Source organism: Stigmatopora nigra, chromosome 1, assembly GCF_051989575.1.
Source record: "Stigmatopora nigra isolate UIUO_SnigA chromosome 1, RoL_Snig_1.1, whole genome shotgun sequence".
Classification (NCBI taxonomy): domain Eukaryota; kingdom Metazoa; phylum Chordata; class Actinopteri; order Syngnathiformes; family Syngnathidae; genus Stigmatopora; species Stigmatopora nigra.
This window is the reverse complement of record NC_135508.1, coordinates 3,035,964-3,063,067: the sequence shown is the minus strand read 5'-3', so window position 1 is coordinate 3,063,067 and position 27,104 is coordinate 3,035,964. Positions and strand designations below refer to the sequence as shown.

Below are 27,104 nucleotides of genomic sequence, written 5' to 3'. Positions count from 1 at the left end.
CGCACCTTACTTTCTCTCTTTTCATGGTTTCAGGTAATAAAATTCCATTTTACATAGTAAAACTCATCGACCCAACCATGCAACTACAACTAGTACTGAACATAATACTACTATACATTATACTTCATTCCAGGGCCAAGTTATATCATGCAAATTCATACACGCTTCTATTTGATGTCGTCAAGGACAACATCTGATGTTTTAATACAAACTGCATAAAACATGGACCGTATTTTCTGAACGATAACCGCAGAAGTCAAATAAGTCACAGTGAAGTATATTTATGTTATACATAAAATTATATCTAATTCCCAAGTTACAAAAGATAGTTATTTAGTTGGTAAGGACCGTAAAATGTATAACAGAATTTATATTTAAAGTACTGTTCTACTTACGAAATTTTCAAGTGGGGTCACCCTGAATTGGTGGCCAGCCAATCACAGGGCATGATGAGGGCATTATTATATCTTATTATTATAACTTATTATTATTTCTCATTATTATTTCTCATTATTATTTCTCATTATTATTTCTCATTATTATTTCTCATTATTATTTCTCATTATTATTTCTCATTATTTCTCATTATTTCTCATTATTTCTCATTATTTCTCACTATTTCTCATTATTTCTCATTATTTCTCATTATTTCTCATTATTTCTCATTTCTCATTATTTCTCATTATTTCTCCATTATTTCTCATTATTTCTCATTATTTCTCATTATTATTTTTCATTATTATTTTTCATTATTATTTCTCATTATTATTTCTCATTATTATCTCCATTATTATTTCTCATTATTAATTCTCTTTATTATTTCTCTTTATTATTTCTCATTATTATTTCTCATTATTATTTATCTTTATTATTTATCTTTATTATTTCTCATTATAATTTCTCATTATTATTTCTCTATCATTTCTCTTTATTATTTCTCTTTATCATTTCTCTTTATTATTACTCTTTATTATTTCTCTTTATTATTTTTCATTATTATTTATCATTATTATTTATCATTATTTTTTTAATTATTATTTCTCACTATTATTTCTCATTATTATTTCTCATTATTTCTAATTATTATTTCTCATTATTATTTCTCATTATTTCTCATTATTATTTCTCATTATTATTTCTCATTATTATTTCTCATTATTATTTCTCCTTATTATTTTTCATTATTATTTCTATATATTATTTAGCATTATTTTTTTTAAATTATTATTTATCATTATTATGTATCATCATTATTTATCATCAATATTTATCATTAATATTTATCATCAGTATTTATCATTATTATTTATCAATATTTGTATCATTATTTTTCATCATTATTATCTATCATTATTATATATTATTATTATTTATCATTATTATTTATCATTATTATTTATTGATTATTTCTGAATTTCATACTGAAGCTTAAAATCTCATACTCATATAATACAAATAAAACCATTCAATTCAATATTCTCCCTGGACTACGTGGGTTTTATCTGGGTATTCTGCTTTCCTCCCACATCCATCCTATCTAAGCTTTTTGACCACTCAAAATTACCTCTATTTGGTTGTTTATCTCATTGTACCCTGGAATTGTCTGGCCCGTAGTGAGCTGGAACAAGCTCCAGCACCCCCTGCGACCATTTTGACAATAACTAGTCAGTGTCGTATGCTTTGGAACAGCTGGCCCTCAGTCTCGCGCAATTAGTTTCACAAGCCGTCGGCCATATAAAGCGTAAAATGGCCCAATCTTACTTTATGCTGTTAAAAGACAAGTGCATTTAGTAATTGTGTTGCTCACATCTTGTCACGTCTAATAAATTCATTGTTACGTCGCTCATTGAGAATTCCCTTCACTCGTAATAACAGTCACAGTGGATGCATTTTATCGTGCGGCGCTTGGAAACACATTTAATTACATTTTATCCTCCAACTTTTTCATTCTGACGTATTGTTTCGCACAATGTACCCGTTTTGTTTATGGCCGTTCCCGTTAAGGATGACCTTGTTCACGGCTAAATTGCTTTACGACGTTGGCACGGTAACGAGAGTGTCGGAATGGCGACATTTTTTTTTCGTATTTTCGTCCCCGTTACGCCTTGTGGTGGTAAATATGGCGGCGTGATGCGATGAGGATGTAATGGCGTCAAAGTGATGGTTTACTATATATTCAAGTGGAGGATGGTTGTGATCAATTGGATTCATTATGGAGATGATTCATTATTCATATAGAGTAGCTATTATGGATGTGAACTTGGTCACTGGTGTTAAGTCGGCTTATCTAAAGTGTTTGATGATGAGGTTATGTTGGGAATGGAGATTTAAAAGCAGAGAAAAAAAAGCAAAAAAACATATTTTCACGACTATAAGGCGCACCGCATTATAAGACCGCACCCTCAATGAATGATATTTTTCCATATATATGGCGCACTGTATTATATGGCGCACTGTATTATATGGCGCACTGTATTATAAGGCGCACTGTATTATAAGGCGCACTGTCTATTTTGGAGAAAATGTAAGACTTTTAAGTGCGCCTTATAGTGGTGAAAATATGGTAGTTGCTATTGACTTCCAGGTATGAAGCACTCACTACTTTACAGTCACCTCTAGAGCCAGCCATTGTTGATCTTTTGGATTTTTTTTGGATAAAATTTTGGAGTGGGGGAGGAGCTATATGATGGAAGATTTTGTAAACTAAGATGGCATCTGCATATTTAACAGTATTGTTCCACTTCAGGCGTTTGTGTTTTTTTAACATCCGACAGTGGTGGTTTTTGGTTGTCTGTTTTTTTCCATATTTAAGGCGCACTGGATTATAAGGCGCACTGTCTATTTTGGAGAAAATTTAAGACTTTTAAGTGCACCTTATAGTCGTGAAAATACGGTTATATATGTCGGGCTTTAGAGAAATTTAGAAATTAATAGACAGTGCGCCTTATAATCCAGTGCGCCTTATATATGGGAAAAAAAATGAAAACCAAAAACGAAAAACCACCACTGTCGGATATAAAAAAAAATGCCTGAACTGAAAAAATACTGTTAAATATGCAGATGCCATCTTAATTTACAAAATCTTCCCTCATATAGCTCAATGACTATAAGGCGTACCAGATTATAAGGCGCACCCTCAATGAATGACATTTTTTCCATATATAAGGCGCACTGTATTAAAAGGCGCACTGTCTATTTTGGAGAAAATTTAAGACTTAAGTGCGCCTTATAGTCGTGAAAATACGGTAATTGCTATTGACTTCCAGGTATGAAGCACTCACTACACAGTCACTTCTAGAGCCAGCCATTGTTGATGTTTTCGATTTTTTTTGTATAAAATCTTGCAGTGGGGGAGGAGCTATATGATGGAAGATTTTGTAAACTAAGATGGCATCTGCATATTTAACAGTATTGTTTCAGATCAGGCGTTTGTGTTTTTTAAATATCCGACAGTGGTGGTTTTTGGTTTTAGTTTTTCTGTTTTTTCCTTATATAAGGCGCACTGGATTATAAAGCGCACTGGATTATAAGGCGCACTGTCTATTTTGGAGAAAATTTAAGACTTTCAAGTACGCCTTATAGTACTCACTACACAGTCGCCTCTAGATATATATGCAATGGTACCTTGAGATATGAGCTTAATGCGTTCCAAGAGCTCGTATGTCGATTTTCTCTTACCTCAACTAGTGACATTTTGCACGGCAACGCGCTCGTAAGATTACATAAACACATTTAAATGAACTTTGATTACGATGCAGGCACACTCAAAAATAAGTTTAATCTAACCTTACACTAAACTTAATTGTAATTTTGTTTTAAATTTTGATACCTTTCTTGGCAGATTTGGCTCTATTAGCTCCGCCTCCACCCTGACTTTCAGATGCAACCTATCGAGGGTTGTTTGCTTTTGTATTCCCTTCAAAATATTCCCAAAAATGATGCACACAAATGTCCTCACAATAGGATAACGCATGACCACTTGCCAATGAGAAGTAGTATATACTCCTCTCGTATTAGCGATCGCTCCGCCATTCGCACTGACTAACGGGAAAAAAAAAAACACTGAAAAAATGCAATGCTCCGCCCAGTGCTCGTATAGACATTACACGAGGGAGTTGCGCCCCAAAAAACAGTGGCCATGATGTTCTTATGAGCAGCCTCTCGCGTCCGCTGTCTACTCGTATATCAAAATTTGTCTCGTATCTCAAGATACATATTTTCTCCAAATTTTACTCGTATCTCAAATTGCTCGTAAGCCGGGACACTTATATGTCAAGTTACCACTGTATTCAATTATGAAAGAAGCTCACTTGTTATAAAGCACGATGTCGGGCCTCCAGATGATCTCCGAGGGAATCCGGATAGAAGTGACATTTTCGTATTCATCCGGGTTCCAGCGCAACTTGTAATCGTTCCATTCCTGGAGGAAATCGTTGGTTACATTAATATATATTCGATACAACCATTTGTCTTTTCATTTTTTACATACTTGCTTGACCCAGACATTTGTGGTCATCATCTGGTTCTTCTCATCCTCGTTTGCCGGAAACAGAAAGCAAATTTTGACTGTTAATATCGGTACAGTGCAAAATCCAACATATCAACAAGGGCTGGCTCTAGAGGTGACTGTGTAGTTCCCTTCAAAATGACCAATTAGCTTACGGGAACTACCGTCTCTTAACCTCTTGGCCAATCATATTAAAGCTTGGCTGTTAGACGAATAAAATTGTGATCACAACTGTCTAAAACTGTGCTACTTGCATATATGTATTTGTAATTGTTTACCTTCAACCTACACAAGGGAATACAGTCATACCTTGAGATACGAGCTTAATGGGTTCTGGGACTGAGCTCATATGTCAATTTACTCGTATCTCAAATCAACGTTTCCCATAGAAATGAACTAGATAGACAGGGGTACCCTGAGATACGAGCTTAATGCGTTCCGGGACTGAGCTCATATGTCGATTTACTTGTATCTCAAATCAACGTTTCTCATAGAAATGAACTAAATACAAATTAATTTGTTCCCACCCTCTGAAAAAGAAAAAAACTGGATATTTCAATAGAAAAACATTTTACTCATATCTCAAATTCCTCATATATCAGAGCACTTGTATGTCAAGGTATTATTACAGTAAAGATTTTAGAAATAAGCCCTCACCTCAGTGCTCGTAGAGATCTTTGTACGAGGGAGATGCGGCAAGATATCATATATTTGCTCAGAATTTTACGTGTATTCCAAATTACTCGGAAGTCGAAGCACTCGTATGTCAAGGAATTATTACTGTAAAGATTTTAGAAATAAGCCCTCAGCTCAGTGCTCATATAGATCTTTTTACAAGGGAGATGCGGCAAGAAATCATATTTTTTTCTGAATTTTACTCGTATCTCAAATCCCTCATATATCGGGGCACTCGTATGTCAAGGTATTACTGTAAAGATTATAGAAATAAGCCCACAACTCAGTGCTTGTAGAGATCTTTTTACAAGGGAGATGCGGCAAGAAATCTTATATTTGCTCGGAATTTTACTCGTATCTCAAATCGCTCATATGTCGCTTCACTCGTATGTCAAGGCACTACTGTGAAAATTTTAGAAATTAGCCCTCAGCTCCAATCTTACCCATCTTAGCTATATATGTTCATTAACATGAATATGAATATGTTCATTAATATGTGCTGTCCTTTTAATAAATAACTCAAATTCCAACTGAATTTGCTCAAAATTCAAATGATCACTCTGTTGGTGTTTATTTTTTCGTAGAGTAATAATATGCCACACTGGTAAAAATTCACTGATGTTTTTTTTTACTGCGAGAGGAAGCTGGAGAGAGAAAGAAATATATTTGAAAATAGCAACTCGGCAACATTTCTCTGACACATTCTATAGGAGAAGACAACTTTGCCACGAACTGACTCGTATGCTGTCTCTATTTTTGAATAGAAATGGAGTTTTTGCATTTTCCATCTCTGAGATTCCTTCATGAAAATATATATTCCTGGTGTCAAACTTTAAGTTTTCCCTCCGAGTCAACAGAAACTCTCCAATGGAGTTTAGTATGTAAAAAAGTAATTCATCTGTTTACATTTCATTCTGTAAGTGGGCTTATAAATAGGACATATGAGAAAAAAAAATATTAAGCCAGCCAACTAAAAATTAGAGTTAAATTGGTTTGGATCTATAAAAACTTCCAAAAAGAAACAAGGCTAATCACAGTGGTATCTCGAGATACAAGCTTAATTCGTTCTGGGGCTGAGCTCATATGTCGATTTGCTTGTAACTCAAATGAATGTTTCCTATAAAAATGAACTAAAAACAAATTAATTTGCTCCAACCCTCTGAAAAAAAAACCAAAATAGGAGTTTGGATTGGAAAAACATTTTTATATGTTCTAATTCGCAATCTGTTGACAAAGTAACAGAAAACTAGTGGTTTAATATTACTAAAATGCATCCACTGTTTGCTTTTATATAAAAAAAAATGCTCTTATCTCAAATTCCTCGTATGTCGAGGTACCACTGTACAAATGTTTATTTTTCTTTATGTTTTGCTAAAATGTCATTGTACGGCAAGTCATATTTCAAATCTTATTCCTTGAGAAACCAAGTTTTTAAGTAATAATACATACAAATGTCTGCCTAATTTTTTTGTTTTTTCGCCGCTTTTATAGTGCAAAAAGTCCTTGAATTCTGTAAACCACATTGTTATGCTAATGCTAATCAATGAGTATCAATGAGTCTCCGGCTAGCAGAGGCCTAAAAGTCTACTTGTTTGATTTTCTTTGGACACTTTTGAATTCATAAAACTGATTTTTTATTTTTTTTTTTTGCTCAAAAGAGCCGCAAGTGGCTCCCGAGCCATAGGTTCCCAATCCCAGATTTTACTTACCACGTCTATAAGTTGAGCAATGGAAAGACCAAAGTGCACCAGAACTGTCTCAGATGAGTTTTCCACAGGCCTGGAGAGCTTGTTATAACGCACAAACAGATCCTGGAGCAGTTTCTCCTCAGCGTGAGCTCGAGGTCCGGCATAACAATGCACTGGAAGGAGTTCCAAGAAATGAAAACAATTAAAAATACATCAAACATTTAATTGTTTTTCATTATTATGATCAATGATCGTATTTTCCGGTCACTGGGATGCGACGTCTATATTATTTTTCTCTCACATTGTGCTTCAGGGATGTTATCGACTTGCGAGTTATTAAAAATGAATACTGAAGATGAAGACTTTAATCAATTTGGAGAGGGATTCAGAGTCTTGTTAGTCAGGTTATCAAAGATCAAACTTTTGTTCTCCATTTTGTTTGTCAGCGGTCGTTGACCAATTTGATAAATAAAAATCAACTTCTACTAAAGCCTGACATATATAACTGTATTTTCACGACTATAAGGTGCACTTAAGTCTTAAATTTTCTCCAAAATAGACAATGCGCCTTATAATACAGTGCGCCTTATATAGGGAAAAAACAGAAAACCAAAAACGAAAAACCACCACTGTCAGATATTAAAAAAACACAAACGTCTGAACTGAAACAATACTGTTAAATATGCAGATGCCATCTTAGTTTACAACATCTTCCATCATATAGCTCCTCCCTCACTGCAAGATTTTATACCAAAAAAATCTAAAACATCAACAATGGCTGGCTCTAGAGGTGACTGTGGAGTGAGCTGTGCTGCATACCTGGAAGTCAATAGCAATTACCATATTTTCACAACTAAAAGTCTTACATTTTCTCCATAATAGACAGTGTAACCCTAATCCTAACCCTTATAATACAGTGTGCTTTATAATCACCTTATAAATGTAAAATGTCATTCATTGAGGGTGCGCCTTATAGTCGTGAAAATACGGTATATATATATATATATATATATATATATATATATATATATATATATATATATATATATATATATATATATATATATATATATATATATATATATATATATATATATATATATATATATATATATATATATATATATATATATATATATATATATATATATATATATATATATATATATATATATAAATACATATATATGTATATGTTTTTTATGTATATATGTATATATATAAAAAATGTTTTTTTATTATTAATATTTTTCCAGTCCTAAGTCATTTATTTTAAGGCAGGACACTGTCATTAAAATAGGAAATGTTGCTTTTCAATTTTTTGAATTAAAAAAAAAAAAAAATATATATATATATATATATATATATATATATATATATATATATATATATATATATATATATATATATATATATATATATATATATATATATATATATATATATATATATATATATATATATATATATTTTTTTTTTTAATTTATTTATTTATTTTTTTTTTTTCCCAGACAGCCAATAGGGTTTTGTTAATCGATTAAAACCAGCAAAGGTGTTGCCTTCTAAAGGGTAAAAACCAGTTATATGCAAATGTTACTATTGTCTTTCTTCCTACACATTCTATCAAAGCGGATGTGTTGTCCTTTAGTCCCCGGATCAATATCTTCCGAAGTGTTGTCATCCTTTTTTTATGCAAAAATCCATCTGCAGGTGCCCGTCAGGAAAACGGCTTTGACATTAGCTTCCCCATTAGAAGCTTACTACGTCGTCCCAACTTATTTTATACTGAAATATGAGCACCATTAAAGCTGTGTAATAGCTTGCAAAGTGAGACTTGCAGTAAAAGTGTATGATACAAAGAGCCAAAACTGATAGAGTCAAAAAATCCTATCTGACAAATAATTTTTAAAATGTAATTACCCTATTTTCTGACCTGCGTATAGCCGCACCCTTAAAATTGTTGAATTTTACAATTTCTCTCGTATAAGCCGCCCCTGATTCACAATTTTCACCTCCATATTCAGGGTTATAATAGGGAGTACGAACGTATAACTTTGAAGGGAAAATCTTGAGAAAACTCATCGCATGTGGTATTTATGAGATACTGTATAAATTGAAAGGATTGTCTGCTGGATTGGACATTCCTAAAGGGTGTTGCCTACAGGTAAAGATATTAAAAAAGGAACTCATGTGAGCAGTACCAGTAGAATGTGAAAAAAATATATATTTACTTCTACCTCTACCTCTACCTCTACCTCTACCTCTACCCTACCTCTACCCTACCTCTACCCTACCTCTACCCTACCTCTAACCTACCTCTAACCTACCTCTAACCTACCTCTAACCTACCTCTACCCTACCTCTACCCTACCTCTACCCTTCCTCTACCCTTCCTCTACCCTACCTCTACCCTTCCTCTACCCTACCTCTACCCTACCTCTACCCTACCTCTACCCTACCTCTACCCTACCTCTACCCTACCTCTACCCTACCTCTACCCTACCTCTACCCTACCTCTACCCTACCTCTACCCTACCTCTACCCTACCTCTACCCTACCTCTACCCTACCTCTACCCTACCTCTACCCTACCTCTACCCTACCTCTACTCTACCTCTACCCTACCTCTACCCTACCCCTACTCTACCCCTACTCTACCCCTACTCTACCCCTACTCTACCCCTACTCTACCCCTACTCTACCTCTACTCTACCTCTACTCTACCTCTACTCTACCTCTACTCTACCTCTACTCTACCTCTACTCTACCTCTACTCTACCTCTACTCTACCTCTACTCTACCTCTACCTCTACCTCCACTCTACCTCATTTCCCGAATACGGGATGAATAAAGTTATCCAATCCAATACCTCTACCTCTACCTCTACCCCTACCTCTACCTCTCCCCCGACCTCTACCCTACCCCTACCTCTACCTCTGTACATATACATATACATATACATATACATATAGATATACATATACATATACATATAGATATACATATACATATACATATACATATACATATACATATACATATACATATACATATACATATACATATACATATACATATACATATACATATACATATACGTATACATATACATATACATATATATATATATATATATATATATATATATATATATATATATATATATATATATATATATATATATATATATATATACATATACATATACATATACATATACATATACATATACATATACATATACGTATACATATACATATACATATACATATACATATATATTGTTTGGATTATTTCCTTATGCTGAGATATGCTCCAGCACCCCCATGACCCTGCTGAAAACAATTCTTATAGAAAATTAACCAACAAATGAATGAATAGGAGTTAAACTAGCCCTAAACAACAAATTGTTTGAACATTTACGGTTCAGGTAGGAATGGCCAAATATGGAATACAAAAGATTTAATTGCAAACAAATGGAAGAATGTGCAATTAAATTTAACACTGCCATGTGCCTCTATGACGCACGTGGCAAACTAACTGGTGCGTCCAGTGGTTTGCCAGCAACTGGACCCAATTCTGTCCCATTTTGATCAATGTGCTTTCCGAGGCCAATAGTGCACGAGCAGCAAATATCCTTTGGCAGTGTTTGCTTATTTATTTTTTTAGCAGCGCCAAATCACCAAGTTATAACATGTCGCTCCATCTCATCTCATTTGTTCTCAAGATAATTCTCCAGTATAATATTTTTTTCTCATTTTTCTTCTGTCAACTCACCCAAATGAATAAAAAAAATAAAGAAAAAAACTGGCACTTCTTTGAGTAAAATAAATAATAAAAGAACATCTCTATGTTAAATATTATAATGAAGCAATATTATTTTGATAATTAAAAAGATCCTATGATACTTTTGGGTTAAAAAATAATAATTTCTTACTGATAGGGATTGAAAAATTTTAAGTAAATGTTATTTTTACATTAAGTATTTAAAAATTGAATTAAATTGAATGCTATTATTGTCATTATCCAAGTCTAATGAGATTTAAAGTTTTCATTACATAGTGCACAAATAAGAAGAAAAAACAGTCATAAAAATAGTCAAATAATAAGAAATAAAATCAATAAAATCAATAAAATCCATAAAAATCCATAAAAATCCACAAAATTGACAAAATCAACAAAATCAACAAAATCGATAAAACAGATGATATAGATAAATCAGATAAATCAGATAAAATAGATTAAATAGATAAAATCAATAAAAATCAATAAAATCAATAAAAATCAATAAAATCAATAAAAATCAATAAAACAGATAAAATAAATAAGATAGATAAAATAGACAAAATAGATAAAATAGACAAAGTAGATAAAATAGACAAAGTAGATAAAATAGACAAAGTAGATAAAATAAACAAAATAGACAAAATTGATAAAATTGATAAAATTGATAAAATTGATAAAATTGATAAAAAAGCTAAAATAGCTAAAATAGATAAAATAGCTAAAATAGATAAAATAGATAAAATAGATAAAATAGATAAAATAGATAAAATAGCTAAAATAGATAAAATTGAAAAAATAAATAAAATTAAAAAAAAAGATAAAATAGACTAAGTAGATAAAATAGACTAAGTAGATAAAAAAGACAAAAAGACAAAAAGACAAAAAGACAAAAAGACAAAAAGACAAAAAGACAAAAAGACAAAAAGACAAAAAGACCAAAAGACCAAAAGACCAAAAGACAAAATAGATTAAATTGCTAAAATAGATAAAATATATAAAATAAATAAAACAGGCACTATTCCTAATAAACCAAACAATAAAAAAATGCTCCCTAAACCAAATACCCCAATAAAGCACAATTTTCCTACCTAAACCCCCCCCAAAAAAAATCCCCAACCAATATCACAATACCCTAAAACCCCTCCACCCCCTTTCCAACTCCAAACCACAAAACCAAAACTTTCACACACCCCCCCCCCAAAACCCCCCACCACCACCACAAAACCCACACAACCCCCATTAAAAAAAAAAATCCCAATTACCTTCCACAGCAGCGACCACACCAAGCAAAACTAAGATGCAACATTTGTTTACAACCATCCTCAAGCTGCAAGATGTCGCCATAGAAACCGTTGGCTCCGGCATCAAATGATCTTATCCGAGATCCCAATGTTGAATGAGACAATGTCAGCCTGGTCTTGTCCCCCCCAGTCCCCCACCCTCATCCATCTGTCCCCCCCGGGGCTGTCACTCTGCTGTCCACTCGTAGTTAGAAAAGAGGTTTTCCTCCCTAGTTTCAAGGCGAGCAGGTGCCTTTTTCGCTCTACCGGAATCCTCGGCTCGCACGAGTTGAAGCCCCCCCCCAAACCCAACCCCCGACACCCCCCCCCCCCCCGTTCCTCTCATTTCTCAGCCCCCCCCAGCTCTCTCGAGCCCTCCAACGGTTCTTAATAATACACATTGGAACCACTGAGGATGAACGGAATCAATTCTCTTCGTAATTTGAAATGTTTTCCATCGGGAAAAAAAAGAAATAAAAAAAAGTACTCCCCCGGTGTTGTTATGGAGTAAAATGCTAACATTTCCCTTACGAAGTTCCTTTATTGGATTTTACAGTACACGTGAGATTGGAAAAAGAAATTTCAGGATCAAAATTGGACAAAGAAATACTGGAACAAAACATGATATATACAGCCATTTGAGATGATGTCAGTTTAGAGTAATGCAATTAATGACAACCATTTTCTCAAAATCTGGCAGTGTGCCCTATTACCCAATGTAATTAATATCAATATTGGTTAAACATTGTATGAAATTCCTTTCAACAAAACTCCATTTAGTTGAAGAATAACTACTACCACTACTACCACTACAACCACTACAACCACTACTACCACTACTACCATTACTACCACCACTACCACCACTACCACCACCACCACCACCACCGCTACTACGACTCCATCTAGTGCATGTATAACACAAACCCCCACTATTACTTCCATTACCACCACTACACCCTACCACTACTACCACTACTACCATTACTACCACTACCTCCATTACCACCACCACCACCACTACCACTACCATTACTACTATTACTACTACTACTACTACTACTACTGCTACTACTGCGACTACTGCTACTACTGCTACCACCACTAACCTACTACTACCACCACTACCACTACTACTACCACTACTACTACCACCACTACTACTACCAACACCACTACCACCACTACTACTACCAACACCACTACCACCACTACTACCACCACCACTACCACTACTACTACCACCACCACTACCACTACTACTACCACCACCACTACCACTACTACTACCACTACTACTACTACCACTACTACTACCACCACTACCACTACTACTACCACCACCACCACTACTATTACCACCACTACCACTACTATTACCACCACTACCACTACTATTACCACCACTACCACTACTATTACCACCACTACCACTACTACTACACCACCACCACCACCACCACTACCACCACCACTACTATTACCACCACTACCACTACTACTACCACCACCACCACTACCACTACTACAACTCCATCAAGTGGTATTTTAAAACCAAAAAATAATTTTGCACTATATGTACCACTACACAAGTTTATTCCAAGAGTTTAATATCCTGCCAAAACACACAAAAATAATTAATCCAATTCACATTCAATTATCAAAACAAAAAAAACAAAAAAATGAGAGAGGAAATAGAAGTAGAACCCACAAATGAAAAAAAAGCAAGTTGCAAGCCATCAAAATCTAAATTACAAAGGCAATGATGAATACTAAAAAATCAACACATCTTATTTGTACCAAAAACCTTTAAATATTTCTCTAAATCTAAGGATGGCTGCCCAATTTTTGTACAATTGTTTCACCCAAAAAAATCCATAAAATCACTCTGATAAAAAGAATACAGTGTTCCCTCGCTACTTCGCGGTTCAGCTACCGTGGACTCAGAGCTTCGCGGATTTTTTGGGGGAAAAAAAAATACAAATATTACATTGAAACAACATATTTTACAGTTATTTTGTAATAACATGAATTTCACTCTCTTCCCGTATTCTATATGGTGTACTGTATACATGGGAGTACAAAAAATTCAAAAAATAAAATAATTTAAAAAAAAATAAATAAATAAATAAATAAGTTATTTTTGAATTAAATTCAAATTAAGCATTTTTGAAGGGGAATCCCTACTTCGCCAAAATTCACTTATCGCGGGTGGTCCCGGTCCCCAATAACCGCGATAACCGAGGGAACACTATAAGAATTTTTTTAGCCAATCCTGGCCTTGTATCCATCCCCACAGCTTTTAAAGGCACACAATAAGCTTTAACTACAATATGTACCACTACTCCTTTCTAGGATTGTTACACAATTTTTTTTCTTACCCAACAGTGAACAAAGGACACATTCAAGCAGAGCCGAGTTTATTTTGGTCAGCCTTTAAACATCTCCATCTCATTTTTCAATGCACCCACAGAGCATATCAATATTTCTCTAATCAAAGAAACGAACTGACAAAAAGCGGCCATGACTAACATTGACGTAACCCAAATGAAATGAACCCCCCCCCCATCCCCCACCCACGCCAACACTGAAGTTCCCAACTTCTACTTTCTCAGCAGCTGATTATGCACGTCGATAGCCGATAGGAATTCCGATGTGAAAAAAACGCAGCAGTTGGTCGCCGCTGTGAGTGGAAATGAGCTCATTAATAAACACTTTAACACCACGTTTTTTTTCTTTCTTCTCTGGCCTCTTCACAGGACTCCAAGAGGTCCTTAATTACCATTTAATCGGCATTGAAATTGATAGTAAATAGCCTTATTTTCTGGCAAATTGCCCAGGTAACGTTTTCACATGTATGGATGCTTGTAGGGTGTCAAAGCATCCAGTGTTGAAACATAAATCTTGGAATTGTGGATGGATTTTTGCATGAAAACACGCTCGTAACATAACAAAGATATTTAAATGAACTTGGATTACGATGCAGACACTCAAAAATAAATGTAATCTAACCTTACACTAAACTTAATTGTAATTTTGTTTTAAATTTTGATAACTTTCTTCTTCTGGGTTGGTTCTATAGGCCCCGCCTCCACCCTGACTTTCAGATGCAACCTATCGAGGGTTGTTTGCTTTTGAATTCCCTTCAAAATATTCCGAAAAATGATGCACACAAATGTCCTCACAATAGGATAACGCACGACCACTTGTCAACGAGATGTAGTATACACTCCTCTCGTATTAGCGATCGCTCAATCATTCACACTGACTAACGGGGGAAAAAACAGTGAAAAATGTAACGCTCCGCCCAGTGCTCGTAGAGACATTACATAAGGGCGACGGAAAAGACAGTGGCCATGATGTTCTTACGAACGATCCAATTTACGAACAATCCAATTTACAAAAAATCCAACTTACGAACAATCCAATTTACGAACAATCCAACTTACGAACAATCCAAATTACAAACAACCCAAATTACAAACAATCCAAATTACAAACAATCCAATTTACAAACAATCCAACATACGGACAGTCCAATTTACGAAAAAAAAACCAACTTACAAAAACCCAACTTAAAAAAACCCAACTTACAAAAAAACCCAACTTACAAAAAAACCCAACTTACAAAAAACCCAACTTACAAAAAAACCCAACTTACAAAAAAAACCCAACTTACAAAAAAAACCCAACTTACAAAAAAAACCCAACTTACAAAAAAAACCCAACTTACAAAAAAAACCCAACTTACAAAAAACCCAACTTACAAAAAACCCAACTTACAAAAAACCCAACTTACAAAAAACCCAACTTACAAAAAAACCAACTTACAAAAAACCCAACTTACAAAAAACCCAACTTAAAAAAAAACCCAACTTACAAAAAAACCCAACTCACAAAAAACCCAATTTACAAAAAAACCCAACTTACAAAAAACCCAACTTACAAAAAAACCCAACTTACAAAAAACCCAACTCACAAAAAACGCAATTTGCAAAAAAAAACAACTTACAAAAAGCCCAACTCACAAAAAATTCAACTTAAAAAAAACCCAAATTACAGAAACCCAACTCACAAAAAAACCCAACTCACAAAAAACCCGACTCACAAAAAAACCCGCTTACAAAAATTCCAACTCACAAAAAAATCCAATTTACACAAAATCCAACTTACACAAAATCCAATTTACAAAAAAACCCAACTCACAAAAAATCCAACTTACGAAAAATCAAATTTCCGAAAAACCCAATGTACCAAAAAACAACAACTAACGAAATCACTTTTGTAACCAATTCATTTCTTCAGTAGAGCTACCACTCTATAAACAACCTATGCAAATATCAACAAACACATTTACCAACCAGTCTAGCCTGCTGGCCACTAACTACTAACTCTAACCACCAACATAAAGGTATCCAAAGAAGAATATCTGCGTGGGTCGATAGGGAGAAAAAGAGGGTCTGCAATTGTATTCACCCTGAGCAGTATCCCATGCGTTGTTGTTTTTATAATGCATAATAGACATCCTTTGATCACAAAGTACTTTGACAGTTATTCACTGCATTCATATGTGTATACAGTATTTTCTGTCAGGTGCACAACAACACACGCCAAAGAGACAGCTGGCTTGATTGGGTTGGAGTGAAAAGACACCAAGTGGGAGGCTGAAATGCAAAGAAATGTGTGTATTTTTGTGTGTATATGTGTGAGAGTGTGTGGGTGAATGCATTCATGTGTGTGAGAAAAAGAGTGAGAAAGAGAGAGAGTGTGTGAAAGAGAGAGAGAGAGAGAGACATGACCTTTACGGTGTACAATTTAATGCTTCTACTTGCTTTCATATAATCAAGGTCTTGCAAATTTAATAGATTATCTGCATTATGGTGGGTGTACGCACATTTTTTTTCAGGATTATAACAGTCTAGTGGTTTTTAAATGTCCTTCCCATGGCATTGTTCAGATAAAGTACTTCAAAAATCAATTATTATGTGTTCAACTTTAATCAACTTTTATTCATAATGATAGCAAGCCTCAAAACTGCTTTTTTCCCCGTCTTACAGTAGTACCCTGACATACGAGCAATTTGAGATACGAGTAAAATTTCGAGCAAATAATTATCTCAAGATACGAGACCAATTTCGAGATAAGAGTAAAATTTCGAGCAAATAATTATCTCAAGATACGAGACCAATTTCGAGATACGAGTAAACTTCCGAGCAAATAATTACCTCTACATACGAGCAATTTGAGATACGAGTAAAATTTCGAGCAAATAATTATCTCAAGATACGAGACCAGTTTCGAGATACGAGTAAACTTCCGAGCAAATAATTACCTCTACATACGAGCAATTCGAGATACGAGTAAAATTTCGAGCAAATAATTACCTCTACATACGAGCAATTTGAGATACGAGTAAAATTTCGGGCAAATAATTATCTCAAGATACGAGACCAATTTCGAGATAAGAGTAAAATTTCGAGCAAATAATTACCTCTACATACGAGCAATTCGAGATACGAGTAAAATTTCGAGCAAATAATTATCTCGAGATACGAGACAAATTTCGAGATATGAAAAAAACAGGTGGGCAAGACATGAGAGGCTGTTTATTATTTTAACGTTTAATGTCTTTAATACTGCATTACTTTCATGTATAACAGATATCTACGAGCACTGGGTGGAGCTTTGCATATTTTTTAAAAATGTTTTTCCAATCCAATATCCTGTTTTTGGTGTTTTTTCAGAGAGTTGGAACCAATTATCTTGTTTTTACTTCATTTCAATGGGAAATATTCGTCTTACTTACAAGAAAATCGACATACAAGCTCAGTCCCGCAACGAATAAAGCTCCTATCTCGAGGTACCACTGTATATCTAAATAAGCAATGGTCAGCAGGAAACCATACATTTCATAATAATCCCACAACAGTCATTGTAGCCCGAGGGAATCAATCACAAGTAAAAAATAGTTGAATTATTGACAAGCGTCCCATAAAGAAACTTTACCACTGATCTCAGTCCAAAAGTATTTTTCCCTGAAGTACCTGAGGGAAGTGACATCACTACGTTAGGTCACTACACAACGCTATTTTTCTACCTCCATGATTCAAACCTACTGCTTTATCTCCTATGTATTCCCCCCAGCGTACAAAAACACACAAATACACACAAATACACACACAAATACACACACAAAACACACAAATACACACAAATACACGCAAATACACGCAAATACACGCAAATACACGCAAATACACGCAAATACACGCAAATACACGCAAATACACGCAAATACACACAAATACACACAAATACACACAAATACACACAAATACACACACAAATACACACACAAATACACACACAAATACACACACAAATACACACACAAATACACACACAAATACACACACAAATACACACACAAATACACACACAAATACACACACAAATACACACAAATACACACAAATACACACAAATACACACAAATACACACAAATACACACAAATACACACAAATACACACAAATACACACAAATACACACAAATACACACAAATACACACACAAATACACACACAAAAAATACACACACAAATACACACACAAAAACACAAACAAAAACACATACAAAAACACACACAAATACACACAAAACACAAACAAAAACACACAAATACACACAAAAACACAAACAAAAACACACAAATACACACAAACACACAAAAACACACACAAATACACACAAAAACACACAAATACACACAAATACACAAAAAAAACAAATATACACAAAAATACACACAAAATACACACAAACACAAGGGTCTCCAACCCAAGCATGCACAAGCACCCCCACCCACTAACACAACCCAAATCAACTGTCAATCACGGCTTTAAAATAAACCCTTGCAGATTTATTACCCAAACAAAGCAAAGTGTATGCTTTCCACTGGGGAATGTTAAGTAGTAATATACATAAAACAAGTTATAAGAGTACAATATTCTAATTGGACTTGGCCATAGTTATGTAAGCCTTCTTCGGGCACTCCATCAAGTGGAATTACAGGAATCTTTTTTAGAGTTTGTCATAATAAGACAAGGATGAGTCACCAAAATAGTGAGCAGCGAGCTGGTTTTTATTCGTCTATGTATGTCACGTACTGGCTTAATGGATGGTTATACTTTATTTTGAATCAATTGTGTCTAACAAAAGGCAGCTTTGTAATCATATGAAATGACTAGAAATCATACTTGTCAACATCTGTTTTTTCCATATATAAGGCGCACTGGATTATAAGTCGCACTGTCTATTTTGGAGAAAATTGAAGACTTTTAAGTGCGCCTTATAGTCGTGAAAATACCGTAATTGCTATTGACTTCCAGGTACTCACTACTTTACAGTCACCTCTAGAGCCAGCCATTGTTGATATTTTGGATTTTTTTGTATGAAATCTTGCAGTGGGGGAGGAGCTATATGATGGAAGATTTTGTAAACTAAGATGGAAGATCTGCATAATTAACAGTATTGTTTCTGTTCAGGCGTTTGTGTTTTTTAGTATCCGACAGTGTTGGTTTTTCGTTTTCAGTTTTTTCCATATATAAGGCGCACTGTATTATAAGGCGCACTGTCTATTTTGGAGAAAATTGAAAACTTTTAAGTGCGCCTTATAGTGGTAAAAATACGGTAATTGCTATTGACTTCCAGGTACTCACTACTTTACAGTCACCTCTAGAGCCAGCCATTGTTGATGTTTTGGATTTTTTGGTATAAAATCTTGCAGTGGGGGAGGAGCTATATGATGGAAGATTTTGTAAACTAAGATGGCATCTGCATATTTAACAGTATTGTTTCAGTTCAGGCGTTTGTGTTTTTTAATATCCGACAGTGGTGGTTTTTCGTTTTCAGTTTTTTCCATATATAAGGCGCACTGTATTATAAGGCGCACTGTCTATTTTGAAGAGAATTTAAGACTTTTAAGTGCAACTTATAGTCGTGAAAATACGGTAGTACTACAAACTCATCTAAATATATATTTTTAATAATCCTTCTGTGGTTTGTTAGATGTCCAAATGAAGTGAAAGATGATTGGAAGTCGTGAAAATACGGTACAACTCACTCAAACATATTTGTATTCTTTTTTTATTGATCGTTAGCCTTAATTGACTAATTCTTGACATTATATTTGATGTCCTCAGACACATCTCATCAATTGACGGCACGTGTTGGAAGAGGCAATTATAGATACCGTAAAATATCAGAAATATTGATTTCAGGCACACTTTTAGATCAACATTACTGATCCATATCACCCATAATTTATAAATGGTATTTTTATATAACTTAGCTTCTATTTTAGGGGAAGTAAAGTCGTTTAGAAGAACTGTTGCTTAAAGTAAAATGTCCATTGACCACCAAAAATTTGAGGAAAACTAAATTTATGTAAATATTGACTTGGAACATATATTTCCCGAATATGGGATGAAATAAAGTTCTAGTTTAATCACATTAGGATATGACCCAAAGTTTTTCCTGTATTTTTTTAAGTTTTCTGATCATTTCAAATTGTGTACTTTTTTTACAAGAATATTCTATTTTTTTAAGTAGTTTTTTTGGTAAAACCGATCTCGTTTTACTCATTTTGGCTCTAATCCGGATCGTGTAGGTTACAGGTGTCAAAGTGGTGGCCCGCGGGCCAAATCTGGCCCGCCGGATCATTTTGTGCGGCCCGAGAAAGTAAATTATGAGTGCCGACTTTCTGTTTTAGGATAAAATTCAAATGAAGAGTATAGATGTATATTAAATTTCCTGATTTTCACCCTTTTAAATCAATAATTGTCATTTTTTAATCAAAATTTTCTGTGTTTTTAGTTCAAAAATCATTTTGTAAAATCTAAAAATATATTTAAAAAAAGTTAAAATAAAAATTATTTTAGATCTATAAAAAAAACTGAATATTTAGGGCTTTTGATCCAGGTCTTTTAATCCATTTATTTAAAAAAATCTAAATATTATATCTAAAATGGTCCAGCCCACATCAAATCGAACCAACCCGAGTCTGACACCCTTGGTCTAGGTCAGTGCTTCTCAAATAGTGGGGCGCACCCCCATGGGGGGGCGTGGTGCGATACCCGGGGGGGGGGGGGGGGGCGCGTGTAACCCTGGGGAACAGGATTTTATTTGGCCGTACTAGTATAAAGTGTAATTGCGCATCCACTACAGTAGTTGGCAGTGGCGCACTCATTTACTTTTTATTTCAGGCATTGATGCACTTAAAATCTTTTCTGTTGCAGACTTAAAACAAGATTTAATAAAGTTATTCTTTGTAAGTTTGACTATATTTCTTTCTTTTTTTCCTTTTCTTTAATGTTGATAAGGATAAAATGTTGTACTTATAACAATTTTATAAAATGATTTTATTTATAGTCACGGTGGGAAGTGGGTGGGGGGGGGGGGGGGGCGCAAATAGTTTTCTTCTTGCTAGGGGGGGGGGGGGCTAACAGAAAATAATTGAGAAGCACTGGTCTAGGTCACTGGTAGCAGACAAAAACATTGTTGATTGCTAATATTGTCATGCTTTAAGCATGATAAACCCACGTTCATTCCCCTTTTGTCCGCCTTTTCACGATACAACTATAGCGTGTCAGCAAGCAATGTACCCAAACAGTCAAGCTATCAGCGTCATACAGCAACATCTACAGCAGTGGTCTCGAACCGGTTCCACATAGGGCCGCAGTGGGTCCTGTTTTTTGTTCCAACCAATCCAGTGCCAACATTTTAACCAATCAGGTGTCTTTACAATAAGTAGCACCTGACTCTAATTAACTGATTGCACTTGCAAAAGGTATCCTTGTTGAGTTGGAATGAAAACCTGCACCCACTGCGGCCCTTTGAGGACCGGTTTGAGACCACTGATCTACAGAATTTTAAATTTAGTGCATACAAAACTTGCACCGACTGATTCACTTTGAAAAAAAATGTGACTTATATGTTGCATTTATACGGTTTATTATCGCTTAATAAGGTGAATTGCAATCATTAATAATGGCAGCAATTGGCCGACATTGACAGGTAAATTTAAGGCACAGTGGCTAACACGATCAAGCTAACGATCCGCACTGATTTAAAAGGGGGAAAATCAGAACATTTAATACACATCTATACTTTTCATTTTGATTATAAAATATTGAGATTTTTTAAAATTTTTATAAATGGATTAAAATAATTGGATTAAAAGCCCTGAATATTCAGTTTTTTATAGATCTAAAACAATGTTTGTTTTAGCTTTTTTTAAATATATTTTTAGATTTTACAAAATTATTTTTGAACTAAAAACACAGGAAATTTGGATTAAAAAATGACAATTATTGATTTAAAGGGGGAAAATCAGGACATTTAATACACATCTATACTTTTCAGTTTGATTATATAATATTGATATTTTTTTAAATTTTTATAAATGGATTAAAAGAACTGGATTAAAATACCTGAATATTCAGTTTTTTATAGATTTAAAACAATGTTTATTTTAGCATTTTTTAGATTTTTTTTAGATTTCACAAAATGATTTTTGAACCAACTGAAAACCAGTAAGAGATATCGAGCAGGACCAAACCCCCAACACCACAATTGTGGCGCTTGTATACTATATCACGCTTTGTTGGTACAGGCGTTTTAAGGTTGCTGCTTTGTGACCGCATGGTGACAGTTACAGGGCCTGCATCTTTGGATAAGAGCTTCAATTTGCTCACCCTAAGGAATGGTTTGTTGGGGGTGGGGGGGTTTGGTTGAAGGCAATCACCCCCACGGAGCATTTCAACACCCTGTTCGGACCACATGAGCGAGTCGTCTGTCTGTGTGGTAAATAGGAGAGGATGGGAAATGCTGAGGGGTGTCATTTTTTGGCCATGTCGGAGGAATTTTACTCTATTACAATTGGTGTATCCTGTATTCATGATGTCTGGTCTGTATTGGTTTAGATCAAGGGTGTCAGACTCGGGTTGCTTTAACGTCAACTTGATTTCATGTGGGTTGGACCATTTTAGATAGAATATTTCGATTTTTTTTTTTTATAAATGGATTAAAAGAACTGGATTAAAAGGCCTGAATATTTGTTTTTTTATAGATTAAAACAATGTTTGTTTTAGCTTTTTTTAAATATATTTTTAGATTTTACAAAATTATTTTTGAACTAAAAACAGAGAAAATTGATTAAAAAAATACAATTATTGATTTAAAAGGGGGAAAATCAGGACATTTAATACACATCTATACTTTTCATTTTGATTATGTAATATTGATATTTTTTTAATTTTTTATAAATGGATTAAAAGAACTGGATTAAAAGGCCTGAATATTTGGTTTTTTATAGATTAAAACAATGTTTGTTTTAGCTTTTTTTAAATGTATTTTTAGATTTTACGTTTTTTATAGATTTAAACAATTTTTGTTTTAGCTTTTTTTTTAAATACATTTTTTGATTTTACAAAATGATTTTTGAACTAAAAACAGAAAATTTGGATTAAAAAATGACAATTATTGATTTAAAAGGGGGAAAATCAGGACATTTAATACACATGTATACTTTTCATTTTGATTATATAATATTGATATTTTTTTTAATTTTTATAAATGGATTAAAATAACTGGATTAAAATCCCTGAATATTCAGATTTTTATAGATCTAAAACAATGTTTGTTTTAGGTTTTTTTAAATATATTTTTAGATTTTACAAAAGGATTTTTGAACTAAAATCTCAGAAAATTTGGATTAAAAAATTACAATTATTGATTTAAAAGAGGAAAAAATCAGGACATTTAATACAATCTGTACTTTTCATTTTGATTATATAATATTGATATTTTTTTAAATTTTTATAAATGGATTAAAATAACTGGATTAAAATAGCTGAATATTCCATTTTTTATAGATTTAAACAATTTTTATTTTAGCTTTTTTTTAAATATATTTTTTAGATTTCAAAAAATGATTTTCAAACTGAAAACACAGAAAAAATCATTCAAAAATGACAATTATTGATTTAAAAGGGGAAAAATCAGAAAATTTAATATTTAATCTATACTCTTCATTTGAATTTAATCCTAAAACAGAAAGTCAGCACTCATCATTGACTTTCCCGGGCCACACAAAATGATGCGGCGGGCCAGATTTGGCCCCCGGGCCGCCATTTTGACACCTGTGCTGTACAGTATTGCATGGAGTTCTTACCTTGGAGACAGGCGGTCACATTCAGTTCACTAAACTTTAGTGACACTAACATAATCTTAAAATGTATATTATAAATGAACTTTTGCTTACTATACATCCATTTTTCATCTGAACCAGACTTTTAAGTCTGCCCTATGTGAGTAAATATGTGCCACATTGCATTTGTACATTGTTTATGACTTAATAAGGGGAATTGCAATCATTAATAAGGGAGCAATTAGCCATGGTTGACAAGTATACAAATGATTAGATAATCTACATTAATGGACATGTCATAGCACGATTAAAAATAGCTTCCTATGATAGAAAATCCAATATCTTCCATTTTTTGGGGTTTGAATACAAGGTACCGTATTCTCACGACTATAAGGCGCACTCTCAATGAATGACATTTTATCCATATATAAGGTGCACTGTATTATAAGGCGCACTGTATTATAAGGCGCACTGTATCATAAGGTGCACTGTATCATAAGGCACACTGCATTATAAGGCGCACTGCATTATAAGGCGCACAGTATTATAAGGCGCACTGTATTATAAGGCACACTGTATTATAAGGCGCACTGTCTATTTTGGAGAAAATTTCTGACTTTTAGATGCGCCTTATAGTGGTGAAAATACAGTAATTGCTATTGACTTCCAGGTATGAAGCACTCACTACTTTACAGTCACCTCTAGAGCCAGCCATTGTTGATGTTTTTGATTTTTTGGTATAAAATCTTGCAGTGGGGGAGGAGCTATATGATAGAAGATGTTGTAAACTAAGATGGCATCTGCATATTTAACAGTATTGTTTCAGTTCCGGCGTTTGTGGGTTTTTTTAATCACCGACAGTGGTGGTTTTTCGTTTTCAGTTTTTTCCATATATAAGGCGCACTGGATCCTAAGGCGCACAGTCTATTTTGGACTATTTTAAGACTTTTAAGTGCGCCTTATAGTGGTGAAAATACGGTAATTGCTATTGACTTCCAGGTATGAAGCACTCACTACTTTACAGTCACCTCTAGAGCCAGCTATTGTTGATGTTTTGTATAAAATCTTGCAGTGGGGGAGGAGCTATATGATGGAAGATGTTGTAAACTAAGATGGCATCTGCATATTTAACAGTATTGTTTCAGTTCAGGCGTTTGTGTTTTTTTTAAATATCCGACAGTGGTGGTTTTTGGTTTTTGGTTTTCTGTTTTTTCCATATATAAGGCGCACTGGATTATAAGGCGCACTGTATATTTTGGAGAAAATTTAAGACTTTTAAGTGCGCCTTATGTTCGTCATTATACAGTTGTACTACAAACTCATCTAAACATATATTTTTAATAATCCTTCTGTGGTTTGTAGATGTCCAAATGAAGTGAAAGATGATTTGAAGCAATATTTTTTCACTCTAAAAATATACTTACCCTCGTTTATTACCTTCTAATGTGATAAAATATCACAGGAAGCAGAAATATACATAAGTAGTAGTCAGATTCCAATTTTGCACAGAGAGTAAATCAAAATGAGAAGTGTTTATGCCAAGTGTGGCTTTCATGATCTTGCGGCATCGTGGGATTTTATACGAAAATTGCAATTTCTAAATGTGTCAGCAAAATATCAGAAGTGGAAAAATAATAAATAAGAAGAGATGGTTTCTGAGTGTTGGATGCAAATCCCTTTAACCTTCATGGAAATGACATTCTGCTTTTATGAAGAGCCATAAATCCAGTTTAGATTTAGAGTTTATCCTCGCTAGCGTCGAGAACGAGGATGAAAACATATGGGGATGGTTGCTAATTATCATTATCATTTTTAATTTGGTATTGTGAGGAAATATGATTGAAATTTATCGGAAATTGGGCTCTTTAGGAATGAGTTTAAAAAAAATCGAAATGTTTTACGATGGCAGTTACCGTATTTATTTGGGTATAACGCGCACCCATAATTTGTTACTAAAATTGGTATAATTTTTTTCTCATTTTTAAGTGACCTTTTTTCAACGTGCTTTTGTTCAAATAATAACAACAAACAAGTAAATAATGAACAAATAATATTGATGATTTATAAATTAATATATAAATAAGTAGTCAACATAATAAATAAGTAGGAAACATCGTAAATAAGTAGGCAACATCGTAAATAAGTAGTCAACATAGTAAATAACAAGGCAACATAATAAATAAGTAGGCAACATAATAAATAAGTAGGCAACATAATAAATAAGTAATCAACATAATGAATAAGTAGTCAACATAGTAAATAAGTAGGCAACATAATAAATAAGTAGTCAACATAGTAAATAAGTAGTCAACATAGCAAATAAGTAGTCAACATAGTGAATAAGTAGTCAACAGAGTAAATAAGTCGGCAACATAGTAAATAAGTAGGCAACATAGTAAATAAGTAGTCAACATAGTAAATAAGTAGTCAACATAGCAAATAAGTAGTCAACATAGTGAATAAGTAGTCAACAGAGTAAATAAGTAGGCAACATAGTAAATAAGTAGGCAACATAGTAAATAAGTAGTCAACATAATAAATTAGTAGTCAACATAAATAAGTAGTCAACATAATAAATAAGTAATCAACATAATGAATAAGTAGTCAACATAGTAAATAAGTAGGCAATATAATAAATAAGATAGTCAATAGACATAGATAAGTAGTCCACATCATAGATAAGTGGTCCACCTCATAGATACATAGTTCACCTCATAGATAAGTAGTCCACATCACAAATAAGTAGACCACATCATAGAAAAGTGGTCCACATTGAAGATAAGTGGTCCACATTAAAGATAAGTGGTCCACCTCACAGATAAGTAGTCCACATCACAAATAAGTAGACAACATCATAGATACGTAGTCCACCTCATAGATACATAATCCACCTCATAGATAAGTAGTCCACATCACAAATAAGTAGACCACATCACAAATAATTAGACCACATTATA

The 27,104-nt window shown here is 33.7% G+C and overlaps 1 protein-coding gene across 3 annotated transcripts in view; it reads right to left on the bottom strand.

Annotated features, from left to right (window-relative positions):
* Positions 1–27,104, bottom strand: part of LOC144201978 (neuronal acetylcholine receptor subunit alpha-4-like) — a 44,222-nt gene that overhangs the window by 6,883 nt on the left and 10,235 nt on the right. For 2 of the 3 annotated variants that reach the window (XM_077724885.1, XM_077724878.1), the window contains 3 exons: positions 6,892–7,043; positions 4,490–4,534; positions 4,311–4,420 (listed from right to left, as the gene is read on the bottom strand). In XM_077724885.1, coding sequence (XP_077581011.1) covers positions 4,311–4,420; positions 4,490–4,519 — 140 coding nt within the window. In that variant the 5' untranslated portion in view covers positions 4,520–4,534; positions 6,892–7,043. Of the gene's footprint in view, positions 1–4,310; positions 4,421–4,489; positions 4,535–6,891; positions 7,044–11,917; positions 12,061–27,104 lie in introns of those variants that run through there. The other variant, XM_077724868.1, reaches the window with a different exon arrangement.